Source organism: Nymphaea colorata, chromosome 13 (genome assembly GCF_008831285.2).
Source record: "Nymphaea colorata isolate Beijing-Zhang1983 chromosome 13, ASM883128v2, whole genome shotgun sequence".
Taxonomy (NCBI): domain Eukaryota; kingdom Viridiplantae; phylum Streptophyta; class Magnoliopsida; order Nymphaeales; family Nymphaeaceae; genus Nymphaea; species Nymphaea colorata.
In genome coordinates this window covers 4162475-4180385 of record NC_045150.1, presented here as the reverse complement: position 1 = coordinate 4180385, position 17911 = coordinate 4162475, and the positions used below count along the sequence as shown (strand labels likewise).

The following is a 17911-nucleotide window of genomic DNA, read 5'->3' as shown; positions in this document are numbered from 1 at the left end:
TTTATTTTAGCATTCTTTGACGATATTTTAGTTTATAGTCCATGCATAAGAAAACATGTTGATCAGCTTAGAAGAGCTTTTGAAATGTCAAGGGGAAGTATACTACATGCAAAAGCTTCTAAGTGCATCTAGGCAGACCTCAAGTGATGTACCTAGGGCATACAATCTCAAGTAGAAGAGTATGCATGGAGGTGGATGAGATCGCAACAATTTTGGAATGGCACCTATCAAACGATATAAAGGGATTGAGGGCCTTTTTAGGGTTGGTAGGTTATTACCGAGTGTGTGTTAGGTATGTCAAAGTCATAGCCGCCCCCCTCACTAAGATGTTCAAGAGAAATCAATATGCTTAGAGTCAAGAAAGCAAGCATGCCTTCATACAACTCAAATTAGCCATTACAAGTGCCTCCATTTTGAGTATTCCAAATCTTAGTAGCCCTTTCCACATTGAAACTGATGCATCTGAGAGCTGGTGAAGCTGTTGTGAGTCAAGGGAAACATTCTATCGCCACCTTCAATAGGTTAATGGGAGAAAGGTTCAAAGGTAATCTGCATGGAAAGGGATCTCATCATCATGGTTTTAGCTATTCAAAAGTGGAGACGTTATTTAATAGGAAAGAGATTTCAGGTTTCTATTCATCCCTCATGCACCGCATGGATCAAAAGAACCTCACTCCTACCCAGCAGAAATGGGTTACAAAGTTGTTGAGATATGGTATTGAGATAAAGTAGAAAAAGGGGGTAGAGAATGTAGTGGCCAATGGGTTATCAAGGAGGTTTCAATCTAATCAAGATGGAGAGAAATGCATTTCAGCTGACTTCCTTGATTCAAGCGATAGCTGATGTTTGGAGTAAGCTGCAGGAGGCACATCAAAGCGCTCATCTGTCCAGCAAATTAGGATGAGATATTTGATGAGTCCCCAAAAAACTAATGGATATAGATGGCAATCTACCTATTTGTACTTTCAGAGAAGAGCTTATTCTCCCTTGGAAATGGGATTAACGAAAGAGACTCTTGTTTTCATGATGCTGGAGAGGCAAGGCACCAAGTAGTAGAAAGCACGGATCAGAAAAAATAGAAGCAACTTCTACTGGCCTGGAATGCAAAGAGCAGAAGGTGAATAATCAAGAGCCAAATATTAGTAATTTTATAACTAAATATTTCCTTCTTCATTATCAGATACAGGTGTAATATTTCCTTATCAAAACTCAGATGCTTTCTTTGAAGAATAAAAAAAAAATACCAGGCTTCACACACACTTCTTTAGTTATTTAAACAGGCACTTGGCAAAAGCTGGAAGTAGCAGCTTGCTAAATCTCACTTCAGTCTTCAACAGTTGTTCTCAATATTTTGACATCGTGAACCGGCCTGCATAGAAGAACAATAATATTGATTAATTACTATTAGAATATATACACAACAAAGAAATTGGAAAAAGCGATGGTTTTACAGCAACCACAAGCCTTTACTTAAAAAGAAGCATGGATAAAAAGACATTGGCAAAGCTTGAGGATAACTTTGTATACTGGTATGCAATTGCAGTCATTGATGTTAAAGATCAAGATCATCAAGCCCATGGAGGCAGATTTTGAAAAACATTAAAAAAAGCATTGAAGTATGAAAATGCAATCATTTAGAACCAGTATTCTACATAATGTAGCACGTTGTATAATACGTTATGTTGAGTAATGTAAATATTAAGCAAAACGATGTGATACGCATCTGAAACTAGTTTCGTGGCCACGGGTGTCGTTTTGCAATAGATACACTATTTACTAGTTGAAACTTGAAACTATCTAATTAGATATCAAAAAGCCATTCAAAAAGTAAGATCTAAGTTCCTTCTCCAAAAATTTCAGGACATCCTGTTGTTACCATTGAATTCCTTCGTTTACCATTGAAGCAATGATGATTTGGAGTAACCTGTCCATGCAAATCAAACAACAAAATAGATATCTTGGATAGCATCATACAGTTTATCAAACAAAGATAACTTATTCACCCAGGACAACATTGTCTTCGTCAATCGTGGGGAGTAATAATGATCAGGCATGGGGGAGCGAGATGACACATCTCCTCATCAACTCCTGTGGGTTCTAGCATTTCTTCATCAACTCCTGTAGGTTCTACTCTTCTGCATGGTGTTTGAGATAGAGTCGAGGGAGGTCTCCCTTTCTCTCACACATTCTCACACACACACACACACATATGAGTGTGCACTCCTGCGGCCCAACTTGTTTCTTTTCTTCTGTGAGTGCACATAAACTTTACAATTCCTTGCAAATTTTTCCCAATTCAAAAAGGCCTACTGGTGAAGGTGCCATACTTTTTACCAGTGATTGGAGGACCACTTTTTCCCCTGTTTTTTCCAGTTAGAGATTGACAATCTGTTTGAGAGATTTCATGGGTGGCTCCACTAAGAGACCATCTTGTAGTAATTTTAGCAGCTACTAGTTGTTTTTGTTTCTTTGCATGGTGGTTTTTTTTTTTTTGGTGCTTCCTGAATTACTGATCGATTTTACTTTCTTAACACATCGACCTTTCATGCATAAAGCTATTTAATTTTTGCTGATCATTATGTTTAATAAAGCTAAATGTTGATTATTTTCATCAGGTTATACAATGCCACTTTGCTCAGTGATATTACAATCTCCAAGTAACAAAACTATTCCATCTTCACAAGGTTTAATCTTCAACCTGTTACAGGACTTTGCAAATATTCTTTTTTCTTAAATTGGGATGTGGTCAATGTTTCACCAAAACAAAGTCTTATGCCTCAGACATGCAGTCTCACCAGCTCAAACACTCTGAAGGTCCAACTGCTTGTCCTAAACAAATAACTTCCTGTCACTGAACATCTCAGATGGATTGTCACTATTAAAGACACCCCAAAGTTTGCAAACCAAAATATGGTATGACATTGCAATGTTCCCATGGTTCCTTACCTTTCAATGCAAGGTCATACTGCTGATAGTGTGAATTCAGCTTTGTGATAACAACTGCTGCTCACATTTCCAGAACCCTGAAATTTCAATATGGATATACCTAGAGGATTGACTGTTATTATCTTTACCTTAAGTACATAGATCAATATATTATATTGCATTCTTATGACATTAGATTGCCCTACATCCAATATGGACAAAGCCTGGAGAATTGATATTATCTTGATCTCAAGTACAAAGATCAATATATTATATTCTGCTCTTATAACATATTAGCTTGCCCTACATCCACTGGGCACATTAGCTATTAGTTTGTGTATAAAGATATTCCATGTGACAACTCCAATATTGCATTATCTCATGATCATCCAAATTGTAGAATGTTATTATGGTAGTAAATAGGAGTATAGCTAGGAAGAGGATAGCTGTTCAAATATTTCTCACGCTCACTCTTGCCTTATTCTTGCTGTTTTTATGTACTTTAAGAAGTTCATGATGGTACTGCCATACCATGTCCATATCCGTCAGCAAATAGCCCCTACTGAAGAAGATTCTAATAAGAAGAACTAAAAATGCCAGAAACCCTCTTTTCATGTGCATCCAGTGGTATTCCAGGAGCATGACTACATAGATTGACGGAAGAGACACCCCGTTCATATTTTATTTCATGCAAAAGATTTAAACTTTTGCATGTCCAGTACATGGATTGCTTTATGAACATTAAATAATAATAATCAAAACTTGGCAGATTATATGCTTAAAAAATGGCCTTAGACAAGGTTAGCTAAGCTTCAGATGTACCAAGCTTTGTTGAATGCAGCAAATGAAACATATTCAAACACAAAATTACTTACTGACATTTATCTCGAAAAGACAAAACAGGTCCAGTGAAAGGTAGTTGTATACCTATCATTTTTATCAGTCTGAACACTTCCAAGCCGTTTGACAATTTCCATCCCTTTACAAACCCTTCCAAAGATTGTATGTTTTCCTGCAGAAAGATAGTTTCATGACTAACAAAGAAGAATAATCATTGTCAGTTATGTCAGAACAGATGCTGATGCAGGTGATTAATATAATATACATATATCTATATAGATATACATTATCCTTGTTTTTTTATTTGCGTGGGAGATCTCTTTTTCTCAAAAAAGCTTGGGAACTCAAAAATGATATTTACAACGTGTGTGTGTGTGTGTGTGTGTGTGTGTATGTGTGTGTGTGTGTGTGTGTGTGTGTGTGTGTGTATATAGTCACAAATATCGTATTTGTGTTTTAAGTGGCAATATTTACCTTAGGTATAATACAGCAAACTTGAAAAAAATGGAAAAATATGATAAATTTTTAAATTTTTTAAAATCTTTAAAATTAGGGGAAAATAAAATAAAAGAGAACCTAATGAGACAACACCAAAAAATAAGTAGATAAGAATAAAAATTGGAAAAAGGAACAAGTAGTTTGGCACTAAAACAAAGTGAAAAAAAGGGGAAAGAAACAAAATTTTCTCAAAAACCGATGTTTTTTCGGCTGACTTATGTTTCTTGTTTTTAACACATTTATTTTGGCTGACTTATTTTATAAATATATATATCATCATCACAAGTATCGTGCCTTTTCGAAAAAGACCCGACATTTATGTTAAGAAGATTAAAATGAAAAAAAACTGGCAAAAGACGCATTTTTCATTAAGTGGCCGTCTGATGGATTGAAAAAACTGGAATGAGAAATAAGATTCTGGAAACAAGTTTCCAGGAAATAGAGAATTGGAAATTTTGCTTCATTCTCATTTTGCTGCGTGTGTGATGACTAAGAAACAAATTTACTTGAAACATGTTTATTAGTTTGATGACATGGGAAGTGGGATAACCCTCACAACTAAGATTCTGCTTTAGTTTTGAAGGGATTCTCCTTTTGAGAGAAGCTTCACTACAAAGCCAAACTTTTTACTCTCTTCGCAGAACTATTGTTTTCAACTTTTTCTGTAGATATGATCTTCTTTTTCTTGAGAACTACTCAGGTAAAAGCCTGTCAATTTTAATTTGCAACCGGTATCGTTCATTTCCTCATTCCAAATCTCAATAGGATTAAAACAAATGGCACCGATGCATTTATGATGTCAAGGACAGACTTCCCTTTGGTAACAGGAAGAAACAAACAAAATTGTCCATGACAAACAATCAGAAATGTCATTGGCAACACAGCTAGAGGGAAAAGGGCTGCAGGCGGCAGCCCTTGCTGGAACACAGCAACAACAAGTGAAAAGGGATTCCACAGCCCCTAAGCAAAGAACATCTAGCAGAAGAGGTATTACACAGCACCAATGCTATTTTTGATTGAAACTTTAAAAGTTAAATTATTTATCTTCATTTCTATGATTACCAAAAAACATCGTTTTTATCATTTATTTAGTTAGTTAACTTAGTTTTCTATGTTTTCTCATTAGTTTCTTATTTATTTTATTTTAATCTAATTTTTAGGATTTATTTATTTTTTTAAGAAAAATTAACTTTGCCAAAAGAAAACCAAGAAAAGAACTCACTGTTTAAAACCTGAGAACGATATTTTTGACAATGATATATACATGTAAATATATAATATATGTACCATATTTGCTTTTTCTTTTTCGTATATATTTTTATTTATTTTTACATTTTATTTTATGTCATTATTTCTAATAAAAATAGACCTTGACCAGCCCCAACGGCTAGATTTCTGGCAGTTGAAACTGGTCTAATAGCTACAGCTCCCCTTTTGTGTACATGAAGGTGGAATTGCTCCATCTTGTTGCCTATGGTACGTTTTCTAAGCATTATTTGGTGATTAACAAAGTAATTGTTTTTAGTAGGGTGTTTCTGTGCATTTTAAGAAAAGCCTTTTGGATCTAGAGTGTCTGGAACTAATAACTGTGATGTGGCTTGTTGAGGGCCATTTCATTGGATTTTTACGTGATACCAGCACTTGGCACTAAAAGGAGGCCGATCAAGCTTGTGAAGGTCGTTTGGACTCCTCAAGCAAAATGCTCATTCAAATTTTCCTCTTGTTGATGAAAAATACTATTTATTGAAGCTTCATTCTTTTTGCATATCATCTATGACGGATAAAAGAGTCTCATTTCTCCCTTGGCTTCAATTTACATGGCTCAGATTATCAAAATTGGGCCTGATATATGGACATACACATCACACGCAAAGGGCTTTGATCTATATTAAAGGAACTATTTTAAAACCCAGGCAGAAACCCATCAATGTTATAAATCGTTAACTCGAGATTCTTAAGGAAGCCAAAAAGGAGTACTCTCTTGAAGAAGAAACATGCAGAGTGGGATATGAAAATTTTGAAAATCCTCTCATGGTTCTTCTCCGCCATAGAAATAAAAATAAATGCCAACATATTAAAGTTAAAGAGGGGCCCCTCGAGCATGGGAATATCTCAAGAGCATCCACTGTTAATGAGATATAGCTCAAAAATTTTATTTTCAAATAAAATCTCAAGCCTTCAACAATGAGAGGTGACAATAACAGAATACTTTAATGAGTTATTGTTGATATAGGATGAACTGGCACGTTTAGAGCCTAAATAGAATGATGACACCATGGATGTGATGAAGGAAATCAGAGAAAGGGCATTCTTTCAATTTCTTGAAAGAGCTTAGATACAATCGTACAAACCCGAGCAAACCAGGCATATTTTGCTATCTTCTCTCACTCCCCATCCTCCTGAAGACATTACAAAGTTAAGTGGGGAGGGTATAAGGTCCCAGTGAAGTGTGATGATAATGGTCTAGCCATGTCGTGATCTAAGAATGTCAGCTATGAAGATGAAGAAGTTTTTTTGCTATGTCTGTACTAGGGAGCAATATGATAAATTTACAAGCTCGTTTCAGCAAGTCTTAAAATCAAGGATGAGAGCAGGAATAATCATTTGTCATTTTTGCAAAGCACCTAGGCATATCAAATCCATTTGTTCTAATAGAAAACGAAGGTGGCCATGTCAATTACTTTTTAACATAATCTGTCCAATCTACCTTAGAAAAAACTCGAATCTTATGGTTGCAGTAGAGACTAGAGAAGACTAAACTCAATAGAATGGGGAACATTCATACTAAACATATGTATGGTAGGAATGGGAAAAAAATTGGGTCGCCATTAACAGTGCCAAATTTGCAAATAAGCTGATGGACTGGTACGCGAGTTGGTAACTGGAATTAGTAGCCATTGATGGGGGCTAGGGCCCCTCCGCTTTCTCTAGCCATTGTTTATAATTCTTTCCAAATAGCTAGTAGGAATCTCCTTAACCACAGCGGCAAGATTTGCGGAGTATGGTGTTAAAGAGAACAAATATCTGAGTAAGAAATATGAGCGACCAGAAAAGAGCAGGAAGAAGGTGTTACCGTCCAACCAAGGGACGGGCGCGAGAGTTATGAAAAACTGACTCCCGTTGGTATTGGGACCAGCGTTCGCCATCGACAAGATCCCCGCTCCTGTGTGCTTAAGCTCGCTGCGTATCTCGTCTTCAAACTTTGAACTTCCACAAAAGGAAAAAGGAGAAAGCGAAACAAAAGAAAATAAGAGAAAGAAAGAGAGAAAATGCAGAAGGGAGGAAGGAAGGGGAGAGAGAGTCTCACCCGTAAATTGATTCCCCACCACGCCCGGTGCCCGTCGGATCCCCACCTTGGACCACGAAGTTCTGAACCACCACCACCATTAAAACAAGATCATTCGCCAACGAAACTAGGTCATGGCATAAGAGAGAGAGAGAGAGAGAGAGAAAGGAAGAAGAAGAAGAAGAAGTGCCTTGATGACGCGATGGAACTTGACGTTGTTGTAGTAGCCCCGCCTGGAGAGCTCCATGAAATTCCTGCAAGTCTTGGGCGCGTGCTTGTGATACATCTGCAGTTTCACCACTACCATCATTTAGCATCATCATCGTTGGTCATTCTTTTCATCTTTCACTACTTTTTTCAAGATACGCAATTTCTTGAAAGTCACTGGAATAAAATCAGCCAAGCGAGAAAGACAGACAGAAGGGGGGGGGGAGTTGTTCCTACCTCCACCGTGATGGGGCCCATTGAGGTCTCGAGAACGACCTGTGGGGCTTCTCCATCATCCGACGCCATCGTTTCACTCTCCCCTCCACTTTCAGAAACCCCCGCTCTCTCCCTTTTATGCGCTCTTCCTGCCTTGGTCGTAAAACCATGTTTTCTATAAAACAAGGTTATAAGATATCCAACAAGCATTTGATAATATACAATGAGGTACCATTACTCTCAAACCAGTCGTGCGCAATCCTGGCACACTCTATCGCGGGCTGCCTCACGGCAATAAGTTAATCACCGCCAGCCTTCAATCCATGGAAAGGTAAAAAGCGTTTTGGAAAAAAAAAGTTTATAAACAAAAGACATTGTGAATAAAGAAAGTTGGCAATATATTTTCTTAAAAAACTAATACATTATAAAAGAGGTAAGAAAAGTAGGATAATCTCAACTTTATGGTCGAAACAGCTTATAAGGATTCCAATACCGACTACCCAAAACATAAAATTCTCAAACATGATACTTAGACCGATGAGATGATACTCCCTTACAAGTGAATAAACATAAGTAAAGACTTAACATAAGTAAATGAAATATACAATAAAGCAAAAGACTGCACGACTCTAGACACGAGTGAACACACTGAATGTTGAGACAAATTGATGAAGTATTGATACTAGCTGGTTGTCGGTATCAGATATTCAGATGATCTCAAATCCTCCTTGATGACTCGAGGTCCTACAGAAGCTAGAGAAGCTTAGATCCATGGATTTGAAGTCAAACCTCCTTCCATGAACCTCCTAGGTTGAGGTTTGCAGGAGAATACATGGATTTAAGATCCACAAATTTTCCACCCACGTGGAGATTAGTCTCCGGTATTAGTCACTCATTTATTTACCGTGATTGGTTCTCTGCATCAAACGATCATTTTCTATTCAAACATGAGGAACCCTATATCTAGGGAGGATTTGAGAAAATTAACTTTCCTTCTAAATTTCATTTTTCAACAATTCAAACCCGGCCGATAGGCTAGGACTTTTAAAACAAATCTCTACGACATTTCCAAAATTACAGTGGTCCTCTAGTTGGCTAGGAGAATCGAGTCAACAATCAGCCTAGAAAGTGGTCTTTGCTTTGCTAGAAGAGTCAAGTCATGGAAGTAACCCTCTCAATCCAAATCCAATCAATGTCCAAAGAGTCCTCCTAGTAGGCTAAAAGAGTCCACTATAGGAGTAATCTTTTCATTCTACCAATCAAGTATCCAACAACCTCTAAGGAAACCCAACAACTGGAAAAATTGAAGGGAGTTTGCTTTTCCTTGTAGTACCCCCACCACAAGACTCTATGTTAAGAGACAGTTCAAGAAGAACTCATTCTTTGTGACGTAACCTTCTTACAAAATCGTTATAAGTCCTCGTGTGACAATGACACAGGTCCGACCGATTTTGGTAGGCAACCTTATAGGGGTTTTGGAGAGTCCAAACCCATGAAGCCATGTTTTAAAATTGTTAGCATCCTTTACTCAATGATTTTGCAAAAATTCATTGCATAGGATCGATTATTCCTAGGCTTCTATGGGGAAAGAGAAGTAACCACCTCTAGCCATTTGTGAATCTACTAACCAGCGGAGGTCTTGACATCTAGGGAACTCAAGTCAACCAATCATGTAGAAGACTCAACCTTAAGGTAGAGCATTCTTGGCCAACTTGGCAAGTCAACTGAGAAATCGCTCGAGTTGACTTGGGAACATCCTCTCATTGGCCCACGAGTCAGCACCCAAGCGAGTCAGCACCAAAACTTGGACAATTCGGCTGACTCACTAGATCGGTTACTCAAATTGGAATCACCTGAGTTTCGTTTAAACTGTTTTCAAGTATAAAATCCAATACGACATAACATTACACATTGAAAGCTACACATAACTGTTAAGACGATCGAGCTTTGTAGTAGCGTTTAAGACAGTGAGGTATTTTCCTCAAAGTTGAAGGTTGGTCTGGAAAGAAAGAAAACAAAAAACAGAAGAATCAAAAGCAAATAAAAAGCAAGAAAGAGGCAAAGAAAATATATATATAAATATAAATATAAATATAAATATATATATATATGTATATATATATATGTATATATATATATATATATATATATATATATTAAGACAGTGAGGTATTTTCCTCAAAGTTGAAGGTTGGTCTGGAAAGAAAGAAAACAAAAAACAGAAGGATCAAAAGCAAATAAAAAGCAAGAAAGAGGCAAAGAAAATATATATATATATATATATATATATATATATATATATATATATATATCCTAGTTCCTACCAAGCGATAAAAGACATGAAGCTAAATTTGTAAGAATTGGAATGACATAATCTTATGCAGATGTGCAATTATAAATATAATATCTATTTTTCTAATGATTTTTTCTGTTATGATTATTTATTTATGTTCATGTTTTGGAAATGAAAAGAAATCCCTTCTGAAGAATTGGTAGCATTGATGGAAGGTCAATCCTGATGCTCATAGGATACTAAGAGTAGGTGAAGGTTTTGACATTTGCATTGCACCAGTACTCTAATTTTATGAATTAATTGAGGATTTATGTCAAAACAAAAACATGACATGACTTGTTTTATTTCCTGGCTTCCTAGGCATAAGAGGAATTGGCACATCCCCCTTTGGTCATGAAAGATGTTTCTCTTTTATTACCAAAACCTAGTATGTTACGTAATAGATGAGCCCATGAGCCCTTCAAGCCTTCCCTCCCCTCTATCTCAAGAGAGACTGACATTAAGGATAAAGGTTAAACCTAAACCTATTCTATCATCAGCCAATTATTTACAACCCATTCTTTAATATTAGATCTATATTTAGGATTGAGTCTATCGACATATACCAATCATTAGCATTTCAAAAACACTAGTTCATTCAAAATTGAGGCATTTTTGAAAAGATTTTCCAATTGAAATTGCATGATTTTGTTTGCCTATGACTTCACAATTCTATCCAAACCCACCTTGCAATAAGAAGTTTGCAAATCGTGACATGTCTATGATTTGAAGAAGCAAAAGAAACTTCCATGCTTCAATTTACCCAAAATCCAATAATCTATTTTGTCCAAATTAATCACCTTCTCATGGCAAAGAGGAAGAAATTCCCTTGCCCTTCATTTGTTCCAAAGAATGAGGTCTTGAACTGGCATTTTCAAAACTTGGCTTTCAAAAAAAGTTTTCTTACAACATGGAAAATTTGGAGCGTTTATCTTCAACACCAGGCCCAGCCTCAATGGGCCAAAGAGGAACATTTGTAAACATCGCAAAAACTTCACCCTTCCAAATTATGATTTTTGCCTCTAGTGGGCACATCCACACCCAAGGGCATCCTCAGGACAGCCCATTCCACCTTTAGCTCCAATATACTAGAAAAACTCTAATTCATTAGGATCATCTAATCATTATATCATTTTACCCTTGAACCCTAGAAACACCATAAGACCGAGCCAATTTGACTAAACTGACCTATTCCAACACCCATTTTTAACCTAAAATTAGGTCTCAAGACCTTCATTTTTGGCTTACTATGGTTTTTCTTTTCCGGTTTTGTCCTAAAGCAGCTCAATTGAGCTTAGTGGGCCCCACTTTGCTAAAAAATATCAAGTTTTTGGGTTCGTATTTCATCCTCAACCTAACCGAGTTTAGGACCAGTCCTTCATAATCCATACAACTTAACTTTAACAACTTAGGAAACATAATAGTTAAACTTTAGTTCTACTGAGTTTAGACTTTGTAAGACAGACCACTATATCACCCCTTTTAGCAGTTTTAGCATAATTTTTCCTCAGTCAGGTAGTCAGGTTGAGTGCAGGTTAGTCCTAGCTCAATTCTAATTAAGTTGTCATGAATTTAATCCAATTGGATTCCAAAGCATATGGAGGTCACTCCTCAATGTTAGTCATTCCATTTTTTATGTCCGAGCTCAAGTTCATCTCAGTTCTGTTATGTCAGGTCCTGCCAAGCTGGTAAGTACCTCATTTGTGAGTGGGTTTAACTTCATTTAGCTTACTTTCAATTAAAACATTCATGATGAAGTGCAATTTCAATTTTACAAATTCACTAATCTCATATGTTTCAGTTACTCGATCACTTTATTCGTACTTATGTCAGCAGCTCGTTTTAGCTCAGTTTCGTCAAAATTTCCTAGTCTCACAATTGATCCAAGTCTTGGAGTTGATTTTGTTAGGGACTCTAGTGTTGTCCCACCAAGTTCCATCTGATTCAAATTTGACTTATTCTCCCATTTAGCTTCCCAGTTGCTTATTTTCTATCACGTTTCACTTTGTGGTCTTCATGATTGTATAAATCTTTGACTTTTGAATTCTTTCACTCCAAGGTTGTGCATGGTTTTACTAAATGACAATGTAGAATCACGTGGCCACATACCAAAAGTCTCTACGTTAAGTTTCAGCCACATGTATGTCTGTCAGGGTATTTAATTTGTCATTCTAAATTGACCATATTATCATATTTTTCTATTTTTTGTACTCAGTTGTCATGGTTATATCAAACCCCTGATTTTCAGATATCATAAGCCTCAGCTAAGGTGTGGCTTTGAGAAGCTGAAAGTGTGTTTTTCTCATCTACATGGCAGTAACCAACCCACCAATTTCCAGTCCAAACTGAGTCTGTTCGGCTCCTCTTTCACTTGCCCAAATTTGCCTGCCAAAACATAAGTGTGTTTCTACGCACTACAGAACGTAGTTTTCTAGAATGAATTTGGCTACATCTTAGGTTAAATTTCTGCCTTCTTTTTTCTACTTCGTCAATTCAAGGTAATAACTAGATGGGCTTGGATGTCATTTGAGTGATTTCATGTCAATTTGATGTGATTAGGCCATTCCTCACTTCCAAGGAACACATGCAGTTTTCTACAAAGTTTTGTTCTGTTTGTTGCTCGACTAGAATTTTGCACTTGATTGTTGCATCATTTTCTTCCTTGTCTTGACATATTTTTTGAACTTATCACTTCTTTACGTTCAGTTAATGTGTCTAGAAAACATGATCCAAATTTTGCATTAATGAGAACCCGTTTAGGTTGTTTACCATGTCCAAATTTTTAACTAGTGTTATGTTTTTGGCAGCCCCATCTTCTACCCAAGTTAGAGTCTTGGTCCGCTTAGTTGCACCATAGTTTGAGTTCCGGTGGTCGTTTTGATGTGCTGTCAATTCGAGTAGCTCCATGCCCCCCATAGGTCATTGGACTAGTCACATGGATGCAACAATTAGGCTAGTTCCTATGTGCCAGGTTTGCATGCATTGGAAGGAATGTGTTGCATAATATACAAGGTCAGTTCCCTGACACTTCAATGCTATTGGACTCACTTCAGGTTGCATAAATTTCATGTTTTTTCATGTTTGCTTTGTGTTTTTTTGGATGCTCACATGACTATAGTTAGATTTCTTTATTTTTCTTGTATTAGTATACAATTGCATTGGATATAACTTGTTTTCCATGACAACATGGCTAAACTGGTAGTCATATATCTATACACACCCTTCTAATTTTTTAATGTATTTGGTTAACACAAATGCTATCATACACATGCACTATCCTCTTAGAACCAAAATGTGCTTGTCGTAACACACACTGCTGTCCATTAGTTGTGACGTATGGATGGTCGAAAGCCTTGGCAACTTCCAGGGCATAGTTTCAAAGTTACATCACGATTTCAAAATATCTATTCAAGTCTTCTACCAAATTCAGTTTCAAGATTGACTCCAAAATATATTTCAATTTGGTCTTCAATTTATTATTTGATTTCTCAATTATTTTTTGAAGATTAAATTGTGTGCATCATGTCGATGTAGGTTCAATGTCACGGTCCGATGATGAAAAAGGTATTTTGGTCTTCTCTATAACACATCCTTGAGGGTGCCTCTTAATTTTCAAAAGCAATCCATTTCCCAAAATTTTAGGCTCATGTGCATTCCAATTCACATTTTGCTTCATTAGGTTGAAACATAACTTTTAGGTGTTTAAGCATTAAAGATAGTAGTGGGCTTGGATCGATTACCCTTGGTTAAGATGTTAGGAATGACCGATCCTCACACTGATAAGATGGGTCCTATCTCTTTTTCATGCAATGGAGGGAAGCCAATTATATGAAGGTTGCACACAAAGTTTCCTAAAAAATTTTGCATGTAAACAAGGTTTTCTTGCAAAGCTGACAATGATACACACTTAAAAGCTAATAATGAGCTCGTTTGTGACATCAACTCTTGTGGACTAGTCCATCTTCTTCAAAATTCAAATATCCATGCTTGGGTGCTTGTTCATATCCTGACAAACTACCTATTGGAATGTGGACATTTACTTGCTTATGTGATTAGGGTGAGTATATTTTCAGCAGTTGATCCTGAGAGCTTTGTTAAGAACATTTGTTGAGAGGCATAGTTGTTGCATAATCTTTGTTTAACCCTCTCCCCTCCATTTTCCCACACGTTATGCTAATAATATTTCAGATTTGATTGGTACTTGCCTACTTAGGGATGTCAACAAATCAAAGTCTAATTGGATCTGCCCTTGACCATGTCTGCTTTTTTAGATATTCACATATTCATATTCAAATTCGGATTTAAATACAAAAAAAGTCATACCTAATTCTGAAAAAATATGAAGCCGATTTTCACATTCAAATTTGAATCTGAATCTGAATTTCTAAACAGATTCTGGCTAATTCTCAAAATATAAGAGCATTGGACATAGAATATTTATTTGAAACTAGATCTTATTCGAATCTGAATCTGACTTTGATTGGATATTTATATGTATATCTGAATTAAAATCTGATCCGATGCCATTTGTCAAATTCAAATCCGATATCATTTCTTAATTAGATATCAAATTTTCTTTTTTCATATCCGATGTTTTGTGGAATCGTTTGATCAGAGAGATCTGATCCAAATCGGGTATATTAACATTCCTATGCTTACCCATATTCAAGATTTCTTGGCTTTGCAATTCCACCCATTAATGCAGTAGAAGAAACCTCTACTATTCAACATGCTTCAGCAAGTGCTAGAAAACCTGCTAGTGATCTCTCCCTGCGTGATGTAGTAGTCCATTGTCATGCTGCAACAAAGTAATGCAGGTCCAAGTCCTGCTGAAGACACTTTTTAATGGGGCCTCACCCAGTTGACGACTCAAAGTGCAGCACCGCTAAAAAATCCTGGCTCCACCACTGGTCTGCCGTTCCCAGGCTCTCGGCATTACAGGACTGGACTCCATATAGTCCTCTCCTTACCATCTTCACAGTTCCCCTTGCCTTTCTAAAGTTTTGGAGCAATGTGCATTACAATAACTTCTTAATTGAGATGATGAAGTGTGAGACTGCAAATGATTATGCCTTTTTAACCGAGTACCTGGATTATGTTTGTTCTGGTTATCTGAGGACCTTCTCTTCGATTCCCCATTGCTTGGAATCTCACAACAGAAAAAGCATATGCTTGAGATAGTGCTTGGTTTTCTTCCAAATTTGGTGATTGATGCAACAAGCAAATTAACAAACTAAGTTTGAAAATAGAACACATGAAGAACAGATACCTTATCCATAATGCACTCAAGTTGTCTCGGTTCTAAATAACTGCTCTACGAAAGAGTCAATAGCAAATGGGCACTTAACTTTTCAAAAACATCAAACAGGCACCAGTTTTTTTTTTTTTTTCTTGAGAAGTTCACATACAACTGCTTGTTTAAAAAAATATGAAACACATTTGTCCATTTGAATTATAATTATCTTTTAGAAAAACAAGAAAATGGAAAAGAAAAATGAACGTCGGCGGAAAGGGGTAACAGCGACGACCCCCACCAGATGGCGAGGCGGGCGGGGGTCGGCACGTTGCCGCATTGGTCTTCCTTCTCAAAAGGAAAAGCTGAAAACTGAAACATGAGAGCAGAAAAGGTTTCATTGAGATGCCACTCTTTCCCCTTAACCACCATTAACGGCATCGACTTTCCAAGATGATATTAAAAAAAATATACCATATGAAACATGCATATTACAATCAAAAGAGAAATTGAAAGTGCTCTTACAATCATTGCTTTTATCTTTGCATTATGGTACAACATATCGTGCGACGTACGTGTTTGTACCCAGAACTCCAGAAGGCTCGAGGTCACTTGTTATAGGACCTAATTGACAAAAAGCACATAGAACATCTTACGATCTGCCAGCGTAATATGATTAAGAGAAAATAATATGAGACAAGTGTTTTCAACTTATAGTTTGATCTCTAAACCCCGTAAAACTTTTGGATTGTGTGATAAGTTTGTGCTTCTTTAGAATGATTCTCAGTATTTTGTATACTCAATGCATATAATTTGCAACAATAGATATGGAGTAAATACATTTTATTTTGTCAAGAAATAGTTGACAGGTTTGAAGCTGTATTTGTGATGCTTTAGTATCTAAGTGTTCCATAAGGGCCTGCCTTTGCTCCGGTGAAATGTAGTCAGGTCAATTAAACATCTTGTATGCCTCTAAAATCAGACCACCAGTTTCTACACGGTTTAGCTCTATAATACCTATTTTTCAATTTTCCACCAAAGGTATAATATTAAAAGAGAACATAGTTGATGATCTGGAAATTTTGACACAAACAGTGAGCCAATAATAAGACTTGATGTAGCAATAAAAATAGTTTTAAGGGTGTGAATGTGTAACTAATGTTACCTGCACAAGATTCCATAAACCTTCCTTATAAGTACGAGAAAATGTTTTTGAACATAAAATAGTTCAAGAGTGTCTTATGGGCATCTCAAGCTACTGTTCTAATAGATGAGCTAAGCTACAGGTTGATAACGTGAATTTTGTCTGTCATTTATTTCCTACAAATAGTCCCTTCAATAAAAGGTTTTCATGATCACTTTGGATTAACAGCTTATTGCCCCAGTGTTGGGGACAAACTCATGGAAAAATATTGTCGTCAGTGTTCTTGTTGCCAAATGCCTCCTAAGTGCCATCAATTGACGCTCATTTTTGTTCATACACGTTGAAAAAGGCTGTTGTAGAGTATGCTATTGCTGTGGCTAGTGGCGGAGCCACATGGTGGCTGGTGTCGGCAACTGGGTTGCCTACACCAGCCTCACAAATTTGGTTTAATATATATGTTAATGTTTTGATATATTTGATTGTTGCACATATAAGTGCCCCAAAGAAATTAAAGGTATTGAATATGAGTGACCCCACCAAAAAAAATTTCTCGCTCCGCTAGTGGCTGTGGCACTTTTGGATAGAATGCATGACATATATACATCATCACTAAGCAACAAAAAGATCTTGGGAGATAAATGGAGAGGTTTCCAACATAGGGTTCATGGCCAGCGACATCACTCTCCCTCCCATGGCTAGTTGCTTGGGTGTCAAATTGCATGTTCTGGAAAGTTTCCCACTTGATTGGTCTCATTAAGTCATTTGTGATCATTTATTGTCAGTTGCATTTTTCTCTGTTTTGCAAAGCTTGTACGCTTTTGTTCAGAAATTTATGAGTTTTATTAGATGGGCCTCAACCAAAAGTTATAGATCAAGAGAAGCGAGAAGTGATGTGTCATCCAATAGCTATGATTAGTATCTGCACTACGATCAGATTTAAGAAGTTTGAATGCTAAACGAACTGAAAAAAATGCAATTGTGAAATACATTGTAAAAGACTGAAATAAGTCCAAATGAATAAAAATGCAAAAGTTTGATGAGCATAGCCGTTGACATATTATGCAGTACTACTCCAAAGATACATGAAGATTTAGGAAAATGGTAATTTGCGAACGTGGATTCAAGGTCTGTATTGGCAGTTAAAAGTAGTGATTTCACGAGTCGAGATTGGTTTCAGCCTTTAAACCAACAGCTAGATCTCGTGCCGAGCTTTAGCTGAATTGACTAGAG

General features: G+C 36.7%; 1 protein-coding gene across 1 annotated transcript; it reads right to left on the bottom strand.

Moving 5' to 3' along the window:
• Nucleotides 1-1118: 1118 nt before the first annotated feature.
• LOC116267332 (peptidyl-prolyl cis-trans isomerase CYP18-2) lies at nucleotides 1119-8142 on the bottom strand. Its single transcript, XM_031649018.2, has 6 exons — nucleotides 7994-8142; nucleotides 7740-7835; nucleotides 7571-7632; nucleotides 7337-7470; nucleotides 3853-3937; nucleotides 1119-1369 (listed from the first exon to the last, which is right to left on the bottom strand). Exons 1-6 carry the CDS (start codon nucleotides 8060-8062, stop codon nucleotides 1324-1326), a joined length of 492 nt encoding a protein of 163 aa, XP_031504878.1. The 5' UTR covers nucleotides 8063-8142; the 3' UTR covers nucleotides 1119-1323.
• Between the last annotated feature and the right edge of the window lie 9769 nt (nucleotides 8143-17911).